Source organism: Pieris napi, chromosome 21, assembly GCF_905475465.1.
Source record: "Pieris napi chromosome 21, ilPieNapi1.2, whole genome shotgun sequence".
In the NCBI taxonomy this organism is placed as follows: Eukaryota; Metazoa; Arthropoda; class Insecta; order Lepidoptera; family Pieridae; genus Pieris; species Pieris napi.
This window is the reverse complement of record NC_062254.1, coordinates 5,149,673-5,169,239: the sequence shown is the minus strand read 5'-3', so window position 1 is coordinate 5,169,239 and position 19,567 is coordinate 5,149,673. Positions and strand designations below refer to the sequence as shown.

Here is a 19,567-nt window from a genome sequence, read left to right as displayed (position 1 = left end):
AACTCTTGTCTTATTCATTTTTAATTTCAAGTATGTTCCTAATCGATAAATTATGTTACAGGTTGCTTTCGCAAATAACAAGGATGCTGAATCTGCAAACAGTCTTAGTCCCAGCAACTCGGTAGTTGGAGCGGCGGATGAAAGCAAAAAACTATCGGTGAGTTCAAATTCCAATAAAAATTAAGTCGGCATAACATAGCAAACAATTATGTCATTAAATTTTCCACTTAGTAAAAAGCAAATGAGTCCTGTTGACTACACTACAGGGTGAGAATGTATAATGAAAGATGAAATGATATCCAATTTCGTTTGATTCTGATTAGGCAACAGAACTTCTTTAAAATTCTAGATTCTTCTTATAAAATAAAGTAATTACCTCATCTAATCCGTATCAGTAGATAAATTATAGACAGTATGTATCTATGAAGGAAAAAGTGTACCATTTTTCATTTAAGAGAATTCTGGCAGTACGCGACCATGGTCTTAAATTAGGTGAGCTTCCTGCTCATTTGCCCTCTGTTCTATAAGGCAAGTAGTCGAATACGATCAAAGTCTCTATACTACTTAGGGGTGAGGTTATAGGAGGAGATTGTACGTAGAAAATACGATTTTTAATAAACACAAAAACACCCATAATATTATATTTTTTTTTAGCTGGAAACTGCTGCTGCTGAAGGTGAACAACCCAAAGACGCCAAATACCACAAGAAGCCCAGAAAACCCAGGAGGAAACCCAGGTTTCCCCCGTTACCCAAAGAACCCACGGCACTTTAAGTTGTTTGGGGCTTAAAAATATCCTAGAAACAAAACAAAAACTTTGTAATAAAAATGAATACGTATATATTTAATACACGAGTCAAAAATAAACTAAAAAATGTAAATCGTAAAATAAATAATATGTGTTTTGAATATGTAATTTATTATTAACACCAAAACTCATTTTTTTAAATGACATACTTGCGTTTCCTTTAGTTTTCAAAGTTTAAATTTCTAACGCATACTATATAATTTCAACGTTAGACCTATCTAAGTTTTTTCATTTGCCTGACAAATGAAAATTCAGAAAACTCAAATACTTTTCCAAAACAGTGGTGTAGTAAAAAGTTAGCCAAAAAGGAAGAATGGACAGGACAAAGAATATTGAATAAAGAGAAAAAAAATAAGAGCAAATGTGTTTCGAAGGTTTATCATCATCTCTTACTGCGTAAAGTTCTACAAACGCAATGACATTTCACCTACCATTCCTTATGAAAGCCCTGAACATGAACATTTTCCATCAACTTCTCAAATAGGAAGTCCAGACACAGTCCACAAAAAGTGGAAGGAAAGACTTTATTACGCCTAAATTAATAGATTTCAATTAAGCATCAGGAATCCTGTCGATAAACTTTAGATAAACAAATGCGATAACATACTGCGGATTCTATAAAATCAGGTTTTCTTAAGGACTTGTTTGGAAAAATTAATTATTAATAAATACGTATTTGGAACTAAAGGGAAGAACGAACATGTTTCGTTCGAATATGATAAGAGTTTTATACAAATTGTATAAAGAGATATTAAACACTAAAATTATCGTATAGTCGATAAATATTTGAAGAAACTATGGTAATGTTTCAAAAAAAATTTGAAAGGGCCTCTGTTTCATAAGGCAGACATTATTTTACCCTGATTCACTGATTCCCCTTGTGTGCCTCACAATTGTTCCTCCCAGTGGAAGTGGCCTAGTGGAAGCATAATTGACTTTGTCTCGGATTCAAATCCTGAGTAGGACAGATGTTATTGCGATATAATAAAAAAAATATTAAAATGACACCACCAAATGTGTAATGTAGGATTAATTAAGGCACATTGGATTGCCACATTAAGCGATTTCCGTGGCAAATTCAGCCTGGCGAAATTTATTCTTTATTTTATACTTTATTTTTATTATAAATAATTAATTTTAAAACCTAAAAGGTTGTAGTTAACACATACATATGTTTTAAACTTTTAACCACGATCAGCGCCTATCATGACATCATAGGCCACGTTGCCTAAATAGGTAATAATTATCTTATTTTTTACTAATATACTAATTGATATTTGATACCGGTATAAATGACATATTAAATTATTGATTTGTATAAATAAACGGTCCGATGGATGACGTTCATCTTATGTGATAAAACGAGTGATACTCTCCCCCTTTTATGAGGTTTGTTTCTTTGGGTGCACGTGCTAGCCTCAAAAACTACTAGTTCCAACAAAAAATATTTTTGTGTTTGATAGTTCATGTAACAAGGAAGGGTTAATATATAACGATATGACCGGATAAACGTGAGTAACCGTAAGGCATCGCTAGTAAACAATTAAAAGTATATTCACAAACACAGAGGAACAATATACCTAACTTTCGGCATTTAACAAAATATCAAGGCTAAACTAGGCACGTGGTAGTAATTATAAAACCAATTTATATCATTTTGCCATCCATTATATGGATATTTAAAAAAACAACATTAAAATAACAAAGGATGGGAATATATAATAATGATGTTTAATGTGTTCCATGTTTGTCAGTTTGTCTAAAAACACTTTACTAGCAGATTTAACTAGTGTCGTTTATTAAGAGTAAAATGTTACTTAGGCGATTAAGTAAAGATTAATATATAATACGAAACATATAATTAAATACTGATACTTGTTCATATATATTTTGCGGGTTTTAACCCAGGAAAATATCAGAGTAATCCCATTCCCCAATCTATCAGTCCCAAGTCTATCAATTGTCGCTTAAATAAATATAGTAATTATTAGAACAAATGATTAAACAAATCCAGGTAGCATAACTTTGTAATGATCTTTTATCGATTCATTGAAAATTAAAAAAAAAGTTTCTTACGCAATTAAGTCAAAAAAACGCAAAGATAAAGAAAGCGTTTTACGAAATTATTCAGTCAGTTTATGTACCTTCGAAGAAAACTAATAAACATGAGGGTTTCTACCATCATCATTTTGGCTGTTTGCCTCTTCAGTGTGAGTATATCTTTCGCCTCAGAAAATTTCTCCGTCTTTTACTGATATATGTTTTTTACTATTTCTTATATATATTTTAATGACTCATTGGTAGAGCCTAATCTCTTCCATTATCGAACTCGATACTTTCGGCTTATAGTTAAACTAGGTGACGTATTTTAATAGCGAATCTAACTCTTGTATTATTCGTTTATATTCATTTAAAGTGTGTTCTTAATCAATTTATTATGTTACAGGTTGCTTTCGCTAATGCAAACGACGCCGAAGCTGAAAAAAGTATTTTTTTCCTCAACTCGAATGCGGCGGAAAGCAGCAACGTGAGTTCAAATTCCAATTAAAAATTAAATCGGAATTGGCAAACAATTATTTCATTAAATTTCTTTATATTTAAATTTTTCCACTTAGTAAAAACCAAATAAGTCTGGTTGACTAAACTCTGGAGGGTGAGAATGTATAATGAAAGATGAAATGGTAGCTAATTTCGTTTGATTGTGATAAGGCAACATAACTTTCTATACTAAATACACGATTAACTACGTTTTTCCGTTAAACCTACACATTTCCTTATACATTTGAACTACCTCATCTTACCACACTATTAATTAATATTAAATTTGACCACGCATTTGTGAGTATTCTGACCGTATGCGACCATGGTGTTAAATAAGGTGAGATTCCTGTTGTATAATGTTAGTAGTCTAATACGGTCAAATTCTGTATTTTACGATTTTCAATAAGTATACAAAAAACCCGTTAACATTTTTTAGGTGGACTCTGCTGCTGCTGAAAGTGGAAAACCCAAGAACCCCAAGAAACCCTGGATTCCCAAGAGACCCAAGCTCCCCAAACTTCCTGATCTACCCAAAATCCCTAAATTACCTAAACTACCCAAGGACCCTAAATTACCTAAACTACCCAAGGGCCCTAAAAAACCCAATACACCTAATGCTCCTTAGGGCTAAGAAAAATCCCAAGAATAAAACGGAAATTTTATAACAAAAACAGATATATATTGAAACGTGAGCCAAAAATAAATTATAAAATGTAAATCATAAAATAAATTATAATGTGTTTCGAATGTGTAATTTATTTTGACCCAAAAATATTTATTTTAAATAATATACAAGCGTGACCCTAATTTTTTAAAGTTTTGAACATAACCAAAACACTGGTGCATTCAAAAAGTTAGCCGAAAAGAAATGAAGGGCAAGAAAAAAAAAAAGAAAAAAAAAACCAAATGTGTTTCGAAGGTTTATCGTCATCTCTTACTACGTAACAGTAACACAAACGCAAGGACAAGTAAAATCTGTAACATCATGTTTTCTTCAGGACAAGAAAACTTAATTATTAATAAATACGTATTTGAAACTAAAGGGAAGAACAATAAAATACAAATTGTATAAAGCTATATTAAACACTAAAATTATTGTATTGTCGATAAATATTTGAAGAAACTACAAAAATATTTGGGAAGGTCTCTGTTTCATAAGACATACTTCTCCCCAGAAACACTGATTGCGTATTTTACACTATCTGCCTTTCATTGGTTGTTCCTCTGGAAATATAAAATGGGATCGGGTTATCCCAAATTCACTGCCTAGTCTAGTGGAATCATTGACAGCATTTTGTTTTGATTTCAAATCCTCAATACGATAGATGTAGAAATAATTAAATGACACCAAATGTTTAATGTAGGATTAAATTAAGAGAATGCCAAATGACAAATGATACTGTCCCACATGAACCTTACACTACCAGAAGGTTCGCGAGTGCGTTGTTTGCCTTTTAAGAATTGGCGTACCCTTTTATGAGGTTTGTTTCTTTGCTTGACGTGCTAGCCTCAAAAACTATTGGTTCGAACTAAAAAATATTTTTGTGTTTGATAGATATGTAACAAGGTCGGGTTAATATATAACGCTATGGTCGGATAATCGTGAGAAACCGTAAGGTATCGCTAGAATTTTTTTTTATGAAATAGAAGGCAAACGGGAAACACGGGAAAAAAATTTATGACTGATAATTTTAATTTTTTACGACAACCACAATTATTTTTATAACAAAATTATTTAATTTACTTAGCCAAATATAGATGTTTAAAAGTTCTTTTAAAAGTTTCAGCAATATCAAAGAGGAATTGATTTTGTATTTTTCTCATGCAGAAATATTTGAAATGCAAAATTGCACTGGCGTTATTTTATTTTCAAACAAATAATAGCTACAATTGTCACATTATCTATATTGTTATTATCTATATTATGGATACACTTTACAGTTGAATTTCTTGGAAATAGATGTTAGTGGACTTCAAAAAAGTCTGACTTGAATGGAATTACGATTACGTTCACAGCTCTAAGGTCAAAAAACAAATGTAATTTTTAAGTCAAACTTTTTCTTTTCTTTGGTACGTTTTCATCCTGCAGAAGAGGGCTATTCGTGTAATTACACACGTACACGTATAATTAATATACTTACCTTTCCCTCGCAAAATACTTATGAAAATATTAGGTAAGTATATAAAAATAGTGATAACTTTACTAGAATAGAACATACGCACAATTTTAATACTCGGAACTAACGCAGGCTGCAATTTCCCTGTACTAGACTATCTAAAGTTAGTAACTCTTTTTTGGGAAAAGGGATACTCTTCTTTAATAAAATCCCAGAGGCTTTTTTATCTCTGCCTTTTAATAAATTTAAGAAATGTATTCAAGAAAAGCTGTGTAAAAAGGCTTACTGCAAAGTTAACGATTATCTAGTTGATAAAAGAGCCTAGGATTAGTGCTAGACAGGCTACATCTAATTAATTTGCGATATTTGTTATAAAATAAGTGTTGTTTGATGATTTGCTATTTTGTCCCTTTGTCTTCTTTGCCGATGAGTAGGGATGCCTGCAGTTTCAAATTTAATGACGTGGAATAAGTGATACCTGTATCTTATGTTCCATAATAAACATTTTTTTTTGTATGCCACTATTTATTCGTTAAGACGTATACTGCAAACGTGCAGGACAATGCTGTGTTAACCAGGCCTTAGGTTTAATTGGACTAGATTAATTTGACTCCAGTCCGAGATTTGGCATATTCGAATTCCGGACTCTTGCTCTGGTTTCAGCCACATAGTCCAGTCCAGTAAGACAGGTATAAAAAATTATCTTACACCCGATTACATTTTTTCTTCTGCGCATGTGTGCAATCAGCCGTAAAGCTGTGAGCAAAGTTAAACAGTCAATTTAAAAAGTCATTAAAATGTAATGAGGTTTTGTTTAGTTAATTTTTTTAATTATAAGATTATCTATACAAAACTAGCAAACCCGGCGAACTCCGTTTCGCCACCAGATGGCTTCGTTTTATGTAGCATTTCGTTTGGTGATTAAAAAATAAAGAATTTTTTTTAATCGAAAATTGAAATTGAAATTTTTCCTGAATTTTCTTATTTTCTGCTATAAACCTCACGGAGCCCGAGACCTTTCCAACGAATGCAAAACCGTGGAAATCGGTTCGTGCGTTCTGGAGTTATAGCGTCAGGAAGGAAAACTCGACTTATTTTTATATAGCAGATAATTGCCATACGTACAGGCAAAGATTTCTCTATGTGCGTGAAAGACAAATAAATATATGGCTTATTTATCACTAGTGTTACTACCTAACATATAGGGTCTTTGAAACGATCATGATAGTCGTAGTACCTTTATGCCAGTCGTAGTATTTCACTAAAGAATGCACTGATTTCACGCAAGTAATCTCGACTGATTTTTTAAATCTGTATGCTGTAATCATTCATACACCTGTGGTAGCAACCCTCTATTTTAAATACGTTGAACGGTTGTTTGTTATTTTGAACTGAGATTTATTGAATCTCAATCTCAATTAATCGAAAACTCTAGTAAAGAAATAAAAATATATTTAGTCCATAGTTTTAATTACCTAACTGTATTATATGAATCAAAAAACCTCTTAATGGCCCAGTGGGAAGTAAAAAGAGAGGTCGCCCACCAGAAACCAGGGAAGATAAAATATAAGAGATAACATTGGAAAATATCAGCGAAGATGAGAAATAAATGTAAGAATTTGGAAGAGGTGTTCCCTTTGTCAGAGGTCGTGTACTACTAAATAGAATAATAACACGAACTTAATATTACATTAAGTTCGTGTTATTATTAAAATTTTAATAAAAATAAAAATAGCCTATATTTGAGTACTATAATACTCAAATACTGGCTATTTTTATTTTTCTGTTCGTCTGTTTCATAACGCAGTGTTTCATAATATAAACACTTTTCCCCTGATTCACTGATTCCCCTTATGTGCCTCCAAATCTGTCTCTGGAAATAGAAACTGGGATAGGGTTAACCCAAATGCAGTGCCTAGTCAATTGGAAGCATATTTTACAGCATCTTTCTCTCGGATTCAAACCCTGAGTAGAACAGATGTTATTAAGATATTTAATAAAAAAATAATGAAATGACACCAGCAAATGTGTAATGTAGAATTAAATTAAGGCACCTTCGATCAGCACATTAAGCGATTGCCGTGGCCAATTCAGCCTGGAAAACTATTGTATTAAAAAAATAAAATCTTAAAGGTTGTTAAGGCACAAACACGCTAACAAAACCTAACCTTCGGCATAAAACAAAATATCAAGGCAAAATTTATGCACGTGGTAGTAATTATAAAACCAATTTATATTATCTATGACATTTTTGAATACATCATATGGATATTAAAAAAATAACAAAGGATAAGTATGTGAATATATAATAATGATTTTTTAATACATTTAGATATTATTGATACATAAATGTGTTGTATGTATGTCAGTTCGTCTAAAAATACTTTACAAAATTTAACTAGTAACTAAAGTCGTTTATTAAGAGTAAAAAGTTACTTAGGCGATTTAGTGAAGATTTAAGTTCGTTCATTACGAAACATATAAATAAATACTGATACACGTTTACATATATAAAGCGAGTATTAAACCCAGGAAAATGTTACAGTAATCTATCAATCCCAAGTCTATCCATCATCGCTTACCTTCGAAGAAAACCAGTAATCATGAGGGTTTCTACCATCGTCATTTTGGCTGTTTGCCTCTTCAGTGTGAGTATATTCATCGGCGCCTCTAGCCTCAGAACATTTCTCCAGCTTTTAATGATTATTTCTTATCTATATATATTTGACTGACTCATGAGTTAAATGATCAGTACCTAATCTCTTCAGATCACACAACCCGATACTTTCGGGTTCTATTTAACTGACGAACACCTGACGTTTTTTAATACCGTATAACTCTTGTATTATTCATTTTTAATTTCAAGTATGTAATGTATGGTATGCCTTTTTTTTTTTTTTTTTTGGTGGATATTTTGAGCTCGCTGAGTTCAAAGAAATAACATGTCTATGCATTTGAGCTCTCCCAGCTCGAAAGTCTGATAGAAGTTTTATAGAACACTATTTTTGGAATTTTCAAACTGCAATAACTTTTGAATGGATCAAGCAATTTTCACGCGGTTGGCGGCATTCGACGCAGTTTTATCTAATTTTGCAATTTTAATTGATCGAACCACAAATTTCGGAGTAATCCCGAAAAAACACTTTTTCGGGTTTCTTTCGTTCACGATATCTCTCGAACTAATCAAATGCTTTTGACCAGCTTGGAGGCGATCGACGTGGTTTTTCAAGCTCAAAGGCGGATTAGTTTTTGAAGTTGATCGATAAAGAAACCACTTTAAAAAAAAATATTTCTTATTTTTTTAAGATTTTTCCAAATTTCTCAAAATCTATCGGTCCGAATCGGTTCAAATTCACAGGACATGTAATTTTGAGGGAAATATTTAGAACGCCGTTTAGTAGATTCCGATCGGTTTAAGGAAATGTAGGCATCACGCAGCTGCACGCATTTAACTTTATCAACGAATTTTTGTTATTTCGGCTTGCGGAAATCGTCAGATTATATATTTTTCATTATTCTTGAATTATTTCCTTCAAAATAAAAAAAAAATTAGCTACGCTCGAGAATGTCGAGATGACGTTTTTTTTTACAACTTTGTTGCCCTCCCCTTTTTTTCCGTCACTCTCAAATTGTCAGATTAGTGGAATAACCTTAATCTGACGCGCTCGGGAATTTCTGATGGTCAATTTTTTTTTACTAATCTGATCCTGTCTCCTTCACGGGCGGCCTTATATATGGGCCTCATATTTTGTGGAGGTACTTTACCGGGTACAAGGTATCGCCCCTATATATTAATCTGCCGCGCTTTAGTAAATCCCGAAATCCCCTCTTGGGCTCCCCTACCATTATTGATTTGTATAAATAAACGGTCCGATGGATGACGTTCACCTTATGTGATAAAACGAGTGATACTCTCCCCCTTTTATGAGGTTTGTTTCTTTGGGTGAACGTGCTAGCCTCAAAAACTACTAGTTCCAACAAAAAATATTTTTGTGTTTCATAGTTCATGTAACAAGGAAGGGTTAATATATATCGATATGACCGGATAAACGTGAGTAACCGTAAGGCATCGCTAGTAAACAATTAAAAGTATATTCACAAACACAGAGGAACAATATACCTAACTTTCGGCATTTAACAAAATATCAAGGCTAAACTAGGCACGTGGTAGTAATTATAAAACCAATTTATATCATTTTGCCATCCATTATATGGATATTTAAAAAAACAACATTAAAATAACAAAGGATGGGAATATATAATAATGATGTTTAATGTGTTCCATGTTTGTCAGTTTGTCTAAAAACACTTTACTAGCAGATTTAACTAGTGTCGTTTATTAAGAGTAAAATGTTACTTAGGCGATTAATTAAAGATTAATATATAATACGCAACATATAATTAAATACTGATACTTGTTTACATATATTATGCGGGTTTTAACCCAGGAAAATATCAGAGTAATCCCATTCCCCAATCTATCAGTCCCAAGTCTATCAATTGTCGCTTAAATAAATATAGTAATTATTAGAACAAATGATTAAACAAATCCAGGTAGCATAACTTTGTAATGATCTATTATCGATTCATTGAAAATTAAAAAAAAAGTTTCTTAAGCAATTAAGTCAAAAAAACGCAAAGAAATGGTATATAAAGAAAGCGTTTTACGAAATTATTCAGTCAGTTTCTGTACCTTCGAAGAAAACTAATAAACATGAGGGTTTCTACCATCATCATTTTGGCTGTTTGCCTCTTCAGTGTGAGTATATCTTTCACCTCAGAAAATTTCTCCGTCTTTTACTGATATATGTTTTTTACTATTTCTTATATATATTTGAATGACTCATTGGTAGAGCCTAATCTCTTCCATTATCGAACTCGATACTTTCGGGTTATAGTTAAACTAGGTGACGTATTTTAATAGCGAATCTAACTCTTGTATTATTCGTTTATATTAATTTAAAGTGTGTTCTTAATCAATTTATTATGTTACAGGTTGCTTTCGCTAATGCAAACGACGCCGAAGCTGAAAAAAGTATTTTTTTCCTCAACTCGAATGCGGCGGAAAGCAGCAACGTGAGTTCAAATTCCAATTAAAAATTAAATCGGAATTGGCAAACAATTATTTCATTAAATTTCTTTATAGTTAAATTTTTCCACTTAGTAAAAACCAAATAAGTCTGGTTGACTAAACTCTGGAGGGTGAGAATGTATAATGAAAGATGAAATGGTAGCTAATTTCGTTTGATTGTGATAAGGCAACATAACTTTCTATACTAAATACACGATTAACTACGTTTTTCCGTTAAACCTACACATTTCCTTATACATTTGAACTACCTCATCTTACCACACTATTAATTAATATTTAATTTGACCACGCATTTGTGAGTATTCTGACCGTATGCGACCATGGTGTTAAATAAGGTGAGATTCCTGTTGTATAATGTTAGTAGTCTAATACGGTCAAATTCTGTATTTTACGATTTTCAATAAGTATACAAAAAACCCGTTAACATTTTTTAGGTGGACTCTGCTGCTGCTGAAAGTGGGAAACCCAAGAACCCCAAGAAACCCTGGATTCCCAAGAGACCCAAGCTCCCCAAACTTCCTGATCTACCCAAAATCCCTAAATTACCTAAACTACCCAAGGACCCTAAATTACCTAAACTACCCAAGGGCCCTAAAAAACCCAATACACCTAATGCTCCTTAGGGCTAAGAAAAATCCCAAGAATAAAACGGAAATTTTATAACAAAAACAGATATATATTGAAACGTGAGCCAAAAATAAATTATAAAATGTAAATCATAAAATAAATTATAATGTGTTTCGAATGTGTAATTTATTTTGACCCAAAAATATTTATTTTAAATAATATACAAGCGTGACCCTAATTTTTTAAAGTTTTGAACATAACCAAAACACTGGTGCATTCAAAAAGTTAGCCGAAAAGAAATGAAGGGCAAGAAAAAAAAAAGAAAAAAAAAACCAAATGTGTTTCGAAGGTTTATCGTCATCTCTTACTACGTAACAGTAACACAAACGCAAGGACAAGTAAAATCTGTAACATCATGTTTTCTTCAGGACAAGAAAACTTAATTATTAATAAATACGTATTTGAAACTAAAGGGAAGAACAATAAAATACAAATTGTATAAAGCTATATTAAACACTAAAATTATTGTATTGTCGATAAATATTTGAAGAAACTACAAAAATATTTGGGAAGGTCTCTGTTTCATAAGACATACTTCTCCCCAGAAACACTGATTGCGTATTTTACACTATCTGCCTTTCATTGGTTGTTCCTCTGGAAATATAAAATGGGATCGGGTTATCCCAAATTCACTGCCTAGTCTAGTGGAATCATTGACAGCATTTTGTTTTGATTTCAAATCCTCAATACGATAGATGTAGAAATAATTAAATGACACCAAATGTTTAATGTAGGATTAAATTAAGAGAATGCCAAATGACAAATGATACTGTCCCACATGAACCTTACACTACCAGAAGGTTCGCGAGTGCGTTGTTTGCCTTTTAAGAATTGGCGTACCCTTTTATGAGGTTTGTTTCTTTGCTTGACGTGCTAGCCTCAAAAACTATTGGTTCGAACTAAAAAATATTTTTGTGTTTGATAGATATGTAACAAGGTCGGGTTAATATATAACGCTATGGTCGGATAATCGTGAGAAACCGTAAGGTATCGCTAGAATTTTTTTTTATGAAATAGAAGGCAAACGGGAAACACGGGAAAAAAATTTATGACTGATAATTTTAATTTTTTACGACAACCACAATTATTTTTATAACAAAATTATTTAATTTACTTAGCCAAATATAGATGTTTAAAAGTTCTTTTAAAAGTTTCAGCAATATCAAAGAGGAATTGATTTTGTATTTTTCTCATGCAGAAATATTTGAAATGCAAAATTGCACTGGCGTTATTTTATTTTCAAACAAATAATAGCTACAATTGTCACATTATCTATATTGTTATTATCTATATTATGGATACACTTTACAGTTGAATTTCTTGGAAATAGATGTTAGTGGACTTCAAAAAAGTCTGACTTGAATGGAATTACGATTACGTTCACAGCTCTAAGGTCAAAAAACAAATGTAATTTTTAAGTCAAACTTTTTCTTTTCTTTGGTACGTTTTCATCCTGCAGAAGAGGGCTATTCGTGTAATTACACACGTACACGTATAATTAATATACTTACCTTTCCCTCGCAAAATACTTATGAAAATATTAGGTAAGTATATAAAAATAGTGATAACTTTACTAGAATAGAACATACGCACAATTTTAATACTCGGAACTAACGCAGGCTGCAATTTCCCTGTACTAGACTATCTAAAGTTAGTAACTCTTTTTTGGGAAAAGGGATACTCTTCTTTAATAAAATCCCAGAGGCTTTTTTATCTCTGCCTTTTAATAAATTTAAGAAATGTATTCAAGAAAAGCTGTGTAAAAAGGCTTACTACAAAGTTAACGATTATCTAGTTGATAAAAGAGCCTAGGATTAGTGCTAGACAGGCTACATCTAATTAATTTGCGATATTTGTTATAAAATAAGTGTTGTTTGATGATTTGCTATTTTGTCCCTTTGTCTTCTTTGCCGATGAGTAGGGATGCCTGCAGTTTCAAATTTAATGACGTGGAATAAGTGATACCTGTATCTTATGTTCCATAATAAACATTTTTTTTTGTATGCCACTATTTATTCGTTAAGACGTATACTGCAAACGTGCAGGACAATGCTGTGTTAACCAGGCCTTAGGTTTAATTGGACTAGATTAATTTGACTCCAGTCCGAGATTTGGCATATTCGAATCCCGGACTCTTGCTCTGGTTTCAGCCACATAGTCCAGTCCAGTAAGACAGGTATAAAAAATTATCTTACACCCGATTACATTTTTTCTTCTGCGCATGTGTGCAATCAGCCGTAAAGCTGTGAGCAAAGTTAAACAGTCAATTTAAAAAGTCATTAAAATGTAATGAGGTTTTGTTTAGTTAATTTTTTTAATTATAAGATTATCTATACAAAACTAGCAAACCCGGCGAACTCCGTTTCGCCACCAGATGGCTTCGTTTTATGTAGCATTTCGTTTGGTGATTAAAAAATAAAGAATTTTTTTTAATCGAAAATTGAAATTGAAATTTTTCCTGAATTTTCTTATTTTCTGCTATAAACCTCACGGAGCCCGAGACCTTTCCAACGAATGCAAAACCGTGGAAATCGGTTCGTGCGTTCTGGAGTTATAGCGTCAGGAAGGAAAACTCGACTTATTTTTATATAGCAGATAATTGCCATACGTACAGGCAAAGATTTCTCTATGTGCGTGAAAGACAAATAAATATATGGCTTATTTATCACTAGTGTTACTACCTAACATATAGGGTCTTTGAAACGATCATGATAGTCGTAGTACCTTTATGCCAGTCGTAGTATTTCACTAAAGAATGCACTGATTTCACGCAAGTAATCTCGACTGATTTTTTAAATCTGTATGCTGTAATCATTCATACACCTGTGGTAGCAACCCTCTATTTTAAATACGTTGAACGGTTGTTTGTTATTTTGAACTGAGATTTATTGAATCTCAATCTCAATTAATCGAAAACTCTAGTAAAGAAATAAAAATATATTTAGTCCATAGTTTTAATTACCTAACTGTATTATATGAATCAAAAAACCTCTTAATGGCCCAGTGGGAAGTAAAAAGAGAGGTCGCCCACCAGAAACCAGGGAAGATAAAATATAAGAGATAACATTGGAAAATATCAGCGAAGATGAGAAATAAATGTAAGAATTTGGAAGAGGTGTTCCCTTTGTCAGAGGTCGTGTACTACTAAATAGAATAATAACACGAACTTAATATTACATTAAGTTCGTGTTATTATTAAAATTTTAATAAAAATAAAAATAGCCTATATTTGAGTACTATAATACTCAAATACTGGCTATTTTTATTTTTCTGTTCGTCTGTTTCATAACGCAGTGTTTCATAATATAAACACTTTTCCCCTGATTCACTGATTCCCCTTATGTGCCTCCAAATCTGTCTCTGGAAATAGAAACTGGGATAGGGTTAACCCAAATGCAGTGCCTAGTCAATTGGAAGCATATTTTACAGCATCTTTCTCTCGGATTCAAACCCTGAGTAGAACAGATGTTATTAAGATATTTAATAAAAAAATAATGAAATGACACCAGCAAATGTGTAATGTAGAATTAAATTAAGGCACCTTCGATCAGCACATTAAGCGATTGCCGTGGCCAATTCAGCCTGGAAAACTATTGTATTAAAAAAATAAAATCTTAAAGGTTGTTAAGGCACAAACACGCTAACAAAACCTAACCTTCGGCATAAAACAAAATATCAAGGCTAAATTTATGCACGTGGTAGTAATTATAAAACCAATTTATATTATCTATGACATTTTGGAATACATCATATGGATATTAAAAAAATAACAAAGGATAAGTATGTGAATATATAATAATGATTTTTTAATACATTTAGATATTATTGATACATAAATGTGTTGTATGTATGTCAGTTCGTCTAAAAATACTTTACAAAATTTAACTAGTAACTAAAGTCGTTTATTAAGAGTAAAAAGTTACTTAGGCGATTTAGTGAAGATTTAAGTTCGTTCATTACGAAACATATAAATAAATACTGATACACGTTTACATATATAAAGCGAGTATTAAACCCAGGAAAATGTTACAGTAATCTATCAATCCCAAGTCTATCCATCATCGCTTACCTTCGAAGAAAACCAGTAATCATGAGGGTTTCTACCATCGTCATTTTGGCTGTTTGCCTCTTCAGTGTGAGTATATTCATCGGCGCCTCTAGCCTCAGAACATTTCTCCAGCTTTTAATGATTATTTCTTATCTATATATATTTGACTGACTCATGAGTTAAATGATCAGTACCTAATCTCTTCAGATCACACAACCCGATACTTTCGGGTTCTATTTAACTGACGAACACCTGACGTTTTTTAATACCGTATAACTCTTGTATTATTCATTTTTAATTTCAAGTATGTAATGTATAATGTATGTTGCCTTTTTTTTTTTTTTTTATAGAACGGGGGGCAAACGGGCAGGAGGCTCACCTGATGTAAAGTGATACCGCCGCCCATTGACACTCTCAATGCCAGAGGGCTCGCGAGTGCGTTGCCGGCCTTTTAAGAATTGGTACGCTCTTTTCTTGAAGGACCCTAAGTCGAATTGGTTCGGAAATACTTCAGTGGGCAGCTGGTTCCACATAGTGGTGGTGCGCGGCAAAAACTGCCTTGAAAAACGCTCAGTTGTGGAACGGCGGACGTCGAGGTGATACGGGTGGAATTTCGTATTCTGCCTCGACGTCCGATGATGAAACTCAGCTGCAGGTATTAATCCGAACAACTCCTCTGAACACTCTCCATTGTAAATGCGGTAGAAGATGCAGAGTGACCCCACATCTCTACGCAACGCCAAAGGATCAAGCCGCTCGGAGAGGGATTGGTCGTCGACGATTCGAACCGCTCTGCGTTGTATACGGTCAAGTGGAAGGAGCTGGTACTGGGGAGCCCCCGCCCAGAGGTGAGAGCAGTACTCCATGTGGGGCCGAATTTGCGCTTTATATAGTTGCATGCGGTGGCCCGGAGTGAAGTACTGCCTCGCCTTGCTGAGCACACCAAGCTTTTTGGAAGCTAATTTAGCCTTTCCCTCCAAGTGACCGCGAAACTGAACATCGTTCGATATGTCAACGCCAAGTATTCCAATGCTGGCTGTGGCTTTAAGAAGAGTGTTTTCGAAAAGAGGAGTAGCGACAAAGGGTATTTTTTTAGCGGAAAACGCGCAAACTTGTGTCTTCTTGGGGTTAAATTGGACTAGGTTTTGTCTGCCCCAGTCTGAGACTCCACGTAGTAGAGTTTCGACTTCAGACACAAGTTTGTTCCGGTACTCATCAACAACTGCCCGAGAAATACCTGCCCGGCCAGTGTAAAGAATATCCCCAGTGCTGTCATCCGCATAGCAATGAATGTTGCTAAGTTGCAACATATCATTGATATGCAGAAAAAATAGGGTCGGGGATAGAACACAGCCTTGTGGGACCCCAGCGTTTACGGGTTTAAGGTCGGAACATGCTCCGTCGATGACGACCTTGATGCTCCGATCGGCCAGAAAGCTGGAGATCCAATCGCATAATTTCTCGGGAAGCCCATAGGCTGGAAGCTTCGAGAGCAGTGCTCTATGCCACACCCGATCGAAGGCTTTCGCTATGTCCAAACTTACCGCCAGCGCCTCCCCCTTGGACTCAATTGCCTCTGCCCACCTATGGGTAAGGTATACAAGGAGGTCACCAGCTGAGCGACCACGACGAAAGCCGTACTGAGAATCGCTAATCAACTGGTGGCCCTCTAGATACATCAAGAGCTGGCTATTGATAATGGTTTCCATTATTTTGGAGAACAAGGAGGTTATAGCTATTGGGCGATAGTTGGACGGATCAGAGCGATCGCCTTTTTTTGGGATCGGATGTATCGAAGCGGTCTTCCAGCACTTCGGGACAGTGCCGAGCGAGTACAGGTACCGGAAAAGGCGCGTTAAGACCGGAGCCAACTCAGGAGCACAAGTACGCAGCACAATTGGGGGGATACCATCCGGCCCGCTCGACTTATGAATGTCCAAGGAAGAAAGTGCTTTGCGGACAGCACGTTGCTGGAATGTGATTTCCGGCATCGAAGAATCACACCGCGAAATGGTCGGTGGTGATCTCCCTCGGTCATCCAAAGTCGAGTTGGATGCGAAGAGACAGCCCAAAAGGTCGGCCTTCTCCTTCGCAGTGTGGGCTAGAGAGTCATCCTCCCTGTGCAGTGGCGGAATGGCGGGCTGACAAAAATTAAGCAAATAAACATGAGGGCTTCTACCATCATCATTTTGGCTGTTTGCCTCTTTAGTGTGAGTATATTTTAAGTCGTCTCTAGCCTCAGAACATTTCTCCGGCTCCTAATGATTATTTTTTATACTATTTCTTATCTATATATAAGTGACTGACTCATCGGTTAAGTGATTAGTACCCAATCTCTTCAGATGACACAACCCGATACTTTCGGGACGATAACTGACCAATAGCTGACGTTTTTTAATACCGAATATAACTCTTGTATTATTCATTTTTAATTTCAAGTATGTTCTTAATCGATAAATTATGTTACAGATTGCTTTCGCAAATAACAAGGACGCTGTATTTCCAAACATTCCTCGCAACTCGCTGTTCAAAGTGGCGGTCGAAAGCAAAAACTCAAAAAAACCGGTGAGTTCGAATTCCAATTATAAATTAAATCGGTATAACATTGCAAACAATTATGTCATTTAATTTCTTCCACTAAGTAAAATCCAAATAAGTCTGGTTTACTAAACTTTAGAGGGTGATAATGTATAATGAAACATGAAATGATATCCAATTTCATATTTTGATTCTGATTAAGTAACAGAATTTCTTATAAATTATTTTCATTTTTCCATTAAACCAATAACTTCATTTTACATTTCAATTTACTAAAATAAAAGTAATTACCACATCTAATCCATATCAGTAGATAAATCGTAGACATACATGTATGTATGAAGGAAAAAGTGTACCATTTTTCATTTGTGAGTATTCCGGCAGTATGGTCTTAAATTAGGTGAGCTTCTCGCTCATTTACCCTCTATTTTATTAGACAAGCCGTCGAATACGATCAGTCTCTATAATACTTATAAGTGAGGTTATAGTAGGAGATATTGTACGTTGAAAGTACGATTTTTAATAAGCATAGAAAAACACCCTTAACATTTTATTTTTCTTTTAGCTGGAAAATTCTGCTGCTGAAGGTGGACAACCCTCTTCGGGTCCCCAAGGACCCTGGATGCCCGAGAATCCCAAGAAACCAAAATCTCCTTAAGAACCCTCGGAACCTAAAGTTGTTTGGGGCTAAGAAAAATCTTGTAATAAAAATGTATGAAATTTAATACACGAGTCAAAAATAAACTATAAAATGTAAATCGTAAAATTTTGAATATGTAATTTAATTTAACACCAAAAATATTTTTTTCAATTATATACAGGCGTGACCCTTATTTTTTAAAGCTTAAACTTCTAACGCATAGGCCTTAGACCTATGTCTTATTTTTTTCATTTGCCTGACGAATGAAAATTAAAAAAAACTCAAATATACTTTTCCATCTGTGTTTCGTAGGTTTATCGTCATGTCTTACTCTTACATAAGATTCTACAAACGCCAGGACATTTCGGTTCACTTACCATCTTTGATGAAAGCCCTGAACATGACTACTACAAAAAGAGGAAGGAAAGACTTTATCACGCCTAAATTAATAGATTTCAACTAAGCATCAGAAATTCAGTCTTTTAAAACTTTGGATAAAAGCGAAAACAGACAGCGGCTTCTATTATATAAAATCAGGCTTTCTTCAGGACTTGTTTGTAAAACTTAATTATTAATAAATACGTATTTGGAACTAAAGGGAAGAACGAACGTGTTTTGTTCGAATATGATACGAGTTCTATACAAATTGTATAGAGAGATATTAAACACTAAAATTATCGTATAGTCGATAAATATTTGAAGAAACTATAGTAATGTTTCAAAGATATTTGACAAGGTCCTGTTTCACAAGGCGGACATACTTTAACCTGATTCACTGATTCCGTGCCTCACAATTGTTCTTTCTCTGGAAATATAAACTGGGATTGGGTTATTCCAAATTCACTGCCTAATCCAGTGGAAGCTTAATTGACAGGACTTTAGGACAGATGTTATTGCGATTTTTAACAAAAAACAAATGAAATGACACCACCAAATGTGTAGGATTTTATTAAGGCAACTTTAATCAGCACATTAAGCGATTGCCGTGGCCAAATGAGCCTGGAGATATTTATTCTATTAAATAATTTTAAAAACCTTAAACGTTGTAGTTAACACATAAGTTTTAACCAAGATCAGCGGCTATCATGACATCATAGGCCACTTTGCCTAAATAGGTAAGAATTATCTTATTTTTTACTATTATACTGATTGATTT

At 33.9% G+C, this 19,567-nt stretch overlaps 3 protein-coding genes across 3 annotated transcripts in view; 2 read left to right on the top strand and 1 right to left on the bottom strand.

The window, feature by feature from the left end:
- LOC125060179 (suppressor of lurcher protein 1) overlaps positions 1-19,567 on the bottom strand; it is a 267,859-nt gene that overhangs the window by 130,796 nt on the left and 117,496 nt on the right. The gene's annotated exons all lie outside the window — the stretch shown is intronic.
- LOC125060186 (protein PELPK1-like) lies at positions 2,955-4,096 on the top strand. Its single transcript, XM_047664955.1, has 3 exons — positions 2,955-3,018; positions 3,255-3,335; positions 3,786-4,096. Exons 1-3 carry the CDS (start codon positions 2,974-2,976, stop codon positions 3,972-3,974), a joined length of 315 nt encoding a protein of 104 aa, XP_047520911.1. The 5' UTR covers positions 2,955-2,973; the 3' UTR covers positions 3,975-4,096.
- LOC125060187 (protein PELPK1-like) lies at positions 10,162-11,303 on the top strand. Its single transcript, XM_047664956.1, has 3 exons — positions 10,162-10,225; positions 10,462-10,542; positions 10,993-11,303. The coding sequence occupies exons 1-3, from the start codon at positions 10,181-10,183 to the stop codon at positions 11,179-11,181; spliced, it is 315 nt and encodes a 104-aa protein (XP_047520912.1). The 5' UTR covers positions 10,162-10,180; the 3' UTR covers positions 11,182-11,303.